Raw genomic sequence first — 5,710 nt, forward strand, 5'->3', positions numbered from 1 at the left:
ATAGGACATTAGACTCCTACAACAACACATCTCCCACCCAGCACCTATAGGACGTTAGACTCTTCCCCCGAGACATCTACCAACCAGCACCTATAGGATGTTAGACTCCTCCACCGAGACATCTACCAGCCAGCTTCAATAGGACGTTAGACTCCTACAACAACACATCTACCAACCAGCACCTATAGGACATTAGACTCTTCCACCGAGACATCTTCCAACCAGCACCTATAGGACGTTAGACCCCTCCACCGAGACATCTACCAACCAGCTTCAATAGGACGTTAGACTCCTACAACAACACATCTACCAACCACCACCTATAGGACGTCGGACTCCTCCACCAAGACATCTACCAACCAGCTTCAATAGGACATTAGACTCCTACAACAACACCTCTACCAACCAGCACCTATAGGACGTTAGAGTCCTCCACCGAGACATCTACCAACCAGCTTCAATAGGACATTAGACCCCTACAACAACACATCTACCAACCAGCCCCTATAGGACGTTAGACTCCTCCACCGTGACATCTACCCACCAGCACCTATAGGACGTTAGACTCCTCTACTGAGACATCTACCAACAAGCACCTATAGGACGTTAGACTCCTCCACCGTGACATCTGCCAACCAGCACCTATAGGACGTTAGACCCCTCCACCGAGACATCTACCAACCAGCTTCAATAGGACGTTAGACTCCTCCACCAAGACATCCACCCACCAGCACCTATAGGACATTAGACTCCTCCACCGAGACATCTACCAGCCAGCTTCAATAGGACGTTAGACTCCTCCACCAAGACATCTACCCACCAGCACCTGTAGGACATTAGACTCCTCCACCGAGACATCTACCAGCCAGCACCTATAGGACGTTAGACTCCTCTACTGAGACATCTACCGACAAGCACCTATAGGACGTTAGACTCCTCCACTGAGACATCTACCAACAAGCACCTATAGGACGTCGGACTCCTCCACCGAGACACATCTACCAACCAGCACCTATAGGACATTAGACTCTTCCACCGAGACATCTACCACCCAGCACCTATAGGACGTTAGACTCCTCTACCGAAACATCTACCAACCAGCACCTATAGGACGTTAGCCTCCTCCACCGTGACATCTCCCAACCAGCCCCTATAGGACGTTAGCCTCCTCCACCGTGACATCTCCCAACCAGCCCCTATAGGACGTTAGCCTCCTCCACCGAGACATCTACCAACCAGCTTCAATAGGACATTAGACTCCTACAACAACACATCTACCAACCAGCACCTATAGGACGTTAGACTCCTCCACCGAGACATCTACCAACCAGCACCTATAGGACATTAGACTCCTCCACCGAGACATCTACCAACCAGCTTCAATAGGACGTTAGACTCCTACAACAACACATCTACCAACCAGCACCTATAGGACGTTAGACTCCTCCACTGAGACATCTACCAACCAGCACCTGTAGGACCTTAGACTCCTCCACCGAGAGATCTACCAACCAGCACCTATAGGACGTTAGACTCCTCTACTGAGACATCTACCAACCAGCACCTGTAGGACCTTAGACTCCTCCACCGAGACATCTACCAACCAGCACCTATAGGACATTAGACTCCTCCCCCGAGACATCTACCCACTAGCACCTATAGGACATTAGACTCCTCCACCGAGACATCTACCCACTAGCACCTATAGGACATTAGACTCCTCCACCGAGACATCTCCCAACCAGCACCTATAGGATGTCGGACTCCTCCACCGAGACACATCTACCAACCAGCACCTATAGGACGTCGGACTCCTCTACTGAGACATCCACCAACCAGCCCCTATAGGATGTTAGGCTCCTCCACCGAGACATCTACCAACCAGCACCTGACAGTTGACCAGTGTCAATTATCTTCCTCTTTGATGTGAAGCTAAATTAAAACAGTGTCAAATAGGACGTTAGACTCCTCCACTGAGACATCTAGCAACCAGCACCTATAGGATGTCGGACTCCTCCACCGAGACACATCTACCAACCAGCACCTATAGGACGTCGGACTCCTCCACCGAGACATCTACTAATTAGCACCTATAGGACGTTAGACTCCTCCACTGAGACATCTAGCAACCAGCACCTATAGGACGTTAGACTCCTCCACCGAGACATCTACCCACCAGCACCTATAGGACATTAGACTCCTCCACCACGACATCTACCAACCAGCACCTGACAGTTGACCAGTGTCAATTATCTTCCTCTTTGATGTAGACATCTACCAACCAGCACCTATAGGACATTAGACTCCTCCACCACGACATCTACCAACCAGCACCTGACAGTTGACCAGTGTCAATTATCTTCCTCTTTGATGTGAAGCTAAATTAAAACAGTGTCAAATAGGACGTTAGACTCCTCCACTGAGACATCTACCAACCGGCACCTATAGGACGTTAGACTCCTCCACCGAGACATCTACCCACTAGCACCTATAGGACATTAGCCCCCTCCACCGAGACATCTACCAACCAGCACCAATAAGATGTCGGACTCCTCAACCGATACATCTACCAACCAGCACCTATAGGACATTAGACTCCTCCACCGAGACATCTACTAACCAGCACCTATAGGACGTTAGACTCCTCTACTGAGACATCTACCAACCAGCACCTATAGGATGTTAGACTCCTCCACCACGACATCTACCAACCAGCACCTGACAGTTGACCAGTGTCAATTATCTTCCTCTTTGATGTGAAGCTAAATTAAAACAACGGCTGACCTGACAGTTGACCATGCAGTGTCAATTATCTTCCTCTTTGATGTGAAGCTAAATTAAAACAGTGTCAATCAACTTTGTGTTTTACAGCAAATAAAGGACATCTACATATCTGTGTTGTTGAAGTAGTTATATTTGATAATATAACACCACATACCTGATCAGGATATATACACCACCAGTTATACAGAAATAGATCTGGGATAGTTCGTTATGTGCTGAAATCATGAAAAGGACAAAAGTTTTGTAGAAGATTTGCATGTATTTTTGGTGGGATGGTCATAAAGCGCATCCCCCTCCTAACTCTGCCAATGTATACTACCTTGATCGCCCAATGTATACTACCTTGATCGCCCAATGTATCGCCCAATGTATACTACCTTGATCGCCCAATGTATACTACCTTGATTGCCCAATGTAAGTAAGGTAAATTTCTAAGAAATCTGTTATTAAAAAAGGGAGTGCTTACCTCCAATAATGCGATCATTTGGCCGTTCTATGTTTGGTAAAGGAAAGTCCTTTATTGGCACATTATCATCATATGCCCAGTCCTGTATGTCTTCTTTGTGTTTCCGTGGTAACCAATTTTGAGCAGTTTTCTGTTGACCAGTATTTTTTCGTGAGCTGTCATCGTGACTGGACACAGTCCGAGAATGTTCAGGAAGGGCAGTCAGTGGTTGAGTATTGTCATTGGTAGCTGCAAAGGCCAAACTTGGCCCTGCACGCTCCTTCTGCTTGCTGTCCTTATGACCTTCAGAACTGCTATTGTCAACATGATCAGTCTTGTAGGGATAAGGATCTGCCCAAGCATTTCTAACTCGATGAACCTCGTCTTCATTATCCTTATGATGACCCTCTGACCAATTGTTGTCTTGGTTTTTAGCCTCCTTCTGAGAACTGTCAAAATGATGATCTGCAATAAAGCCACTGTCTGGTTGGCTAGCTGTAATCTGTGAGTTGTCAGTATTTACTGTCAAAACACTTCCTTGATGACTTGTCTCCTTCTGCAAATCATCATTGTAGCAATCGTCTCCCCAGGCATTTTCACGGCGTTGTGGAAATGATTCCTGCCCAGGTTCCAGGTAGTTGGCCTGTTGAGGGGCTGATGGTATATGTACATCTGTGATACTGCTCCCCTGAGAGCAGTTCGGGACCCTGATGTCTGTGATGCTGCTTCCTGGGCAGCGAGTCTCCATGAGGTAGGACTCACTACCTCGATACCTGACCCCAACCTCCTCAGCCCCAGGCTCTGGTGACACTCGATTCTGTGACGACATAGATCACATCAAATCTGTAAAAATAAAATCACAATTTTCAACTCAATACTAAATTCCTATACCAATTCTAACCTCAGCATCAAACGGCAAAATGTTCTTCATTCAACACTTGCTTACAATAAAAGGCAATGGCAACCCAGAAATATCAGTGGACTCGCTGCATTAAGGAAATAGGAACAGTTGGTGCCATTATGATAATTTCTAGGGATATTTTGACATACTTAGAGTTGTCTTCCAGGAAAAAACCGCCAGATTATGATCTATTCTATTATTCAATGATCGATGTCATATTATTATTCTGGTATTTTAAAATCAGTATCTTCCGAGAGAAATTAACACACAGCTGCATTATTGCCAACAATTTCTGGGTCAATCACAAACCTCACGCAAGGAACCAATGCTTAAACCCTTCACTGACTACAATGCCTGCCTGTTATGAATAAATTTCCTTCACAATATCCACCATTTATTTTCATTACCTTATTCATTTCTTATACATCACAGAACCCTGAGCTCCTAACCTTACCGTCTGTAGGACAGTCTGTCAGTGTTCCAGGCAGCAATCTTGTAAACAATCTGAATTATTAAAACTGAATTAAAAATACCTGTAGCAGTTGTCTTATTCATACAGGCTGTGTAGTCATTAATTCACACTGTTATATTTCTCAATAATTTTTATCTTAATATTTTCTTTGGGGGGGGGGGGGGGTTTAGCGTTATTATCATCATCAGATATAACATTGTCGTCGTTGTCTTTACTGATTTGGTGACCTATCTATCTGTACATAATCACACTACATTAGTGATTGTTTGTCAACTTTTTCAAACCTCGACTTGTTTTCTTTACAAGCCATTTGTTATATGATTTCTAGGTGGGTTTTTCAATTGAATTCATTTTGTGAACAAAAATAGCACGTCAGTCCCGTGGATGAATCAGAGATGTATGTACTACGGTGGCTTTACACGTCTCTGAATTAATGGACGAGTCCTGTGGATGAATCAGAGATGTATGTACTACGGTGGCTTTACAGGTCTCTAGATTAATGGACGAGTCCTGTGGATGAATCAGAGATGTATGTACTACGGTGGCTTTACACGTCTCTGGATTAATGGACGAGTCCTGTGGATGAATCAGAGATGTATGTACTACGGTGGCTTTACACGTCTCTGGATTAATGGACGAGTCCTGTGGATGAATCAGAGATGTATGTACTACAGTGGCTTTACACGTCTCTGGATTAATGGACGAGTCCCATGGATGAATCAGAGATGTATGTACTACGGTGGCTTTACACGTCTCTGGATTAATGGACGTGTCCCGTGGATGAATCAAAGATGTATGTACTACGGTGGCTTTACACGTTTCTGGATTAATGGACGTGTCCCATGGATGAATCTGAGATGTATGTACTACGGTGGCTTTACCATCTCTGGATTAATGGACGTGTCCCGTGGATGAATCAGAGATGTATGTACTACAGTGGCTTTACAAGTCTCTGGATTAATGGACGAGTCCTGGGGATGAATCAGAGATGTATGTACTACGTTGGCTTTACACGTCTCTGGATTAATGGACGTGTCCCGTGGATGAATCAAAGATGTATGTACTACGGTGGCTTTACACGTTTTTGGATTAATGGACGTGTGTATTT

At 45.1% G+C, this 5,710-nt stretch overlaps 1 protein-coding gene across 1 annotated transcript; it reads right to left on the reverse strand.

Annotated features, from left to right (window-relative positions):
- Positions 1 to 3,230: 3,230 nt before the first annotated feature.
- LOC110448522 lies at positions 3,231 to 4,606 on the reverse strand. The gene is made up of 2 exons (XM_021494803.1): positions 4,538 to 4,606; positions 3,231 to 4,072 (listed from the first exon to the last, which is right to left on the reverse strand). The coding sequence occupies exon 2, from the start codon at positions 4,056 to 4,058 to the stop codon at positions 3,231 to 3,233; it is 828 nt and encodes a 275-aa protein (XP_021350478.1). The 5' UTR covers positions 4,059 to 4,072; positions 4,538 to 4,606.
- Between the last annotated feature and the right edge of the window lie 1,104 nt (positions 4,607 to 5,710).

Source organism: Mizuhopecten yessoensis, unplaced genomic scaffold (genome assembly GCF_002113885.1).
Source record: "Mizuhopecten yessoensis strain PY_sf001 unplaced genomic scaffold, ASM211388v2 scaffold4113, whole genome shotgun sequence".
Lineage (NCBI taxonomy): Eukaryota > Metazoa > Mollusca > Bivalvia > Pectinida > Pectinidae > Mizuhopecten > Mizuhopecten yessoensis.

Coding starts and splice junctions, on each gene's coding strand:
- LOC110448522 (XM_021494803.1), bottom strand. CDS start 4,058: ATGTCGTCACAGAATCGAGTGTCACCAGAGCCTGGGGCTGAGGAGGTT.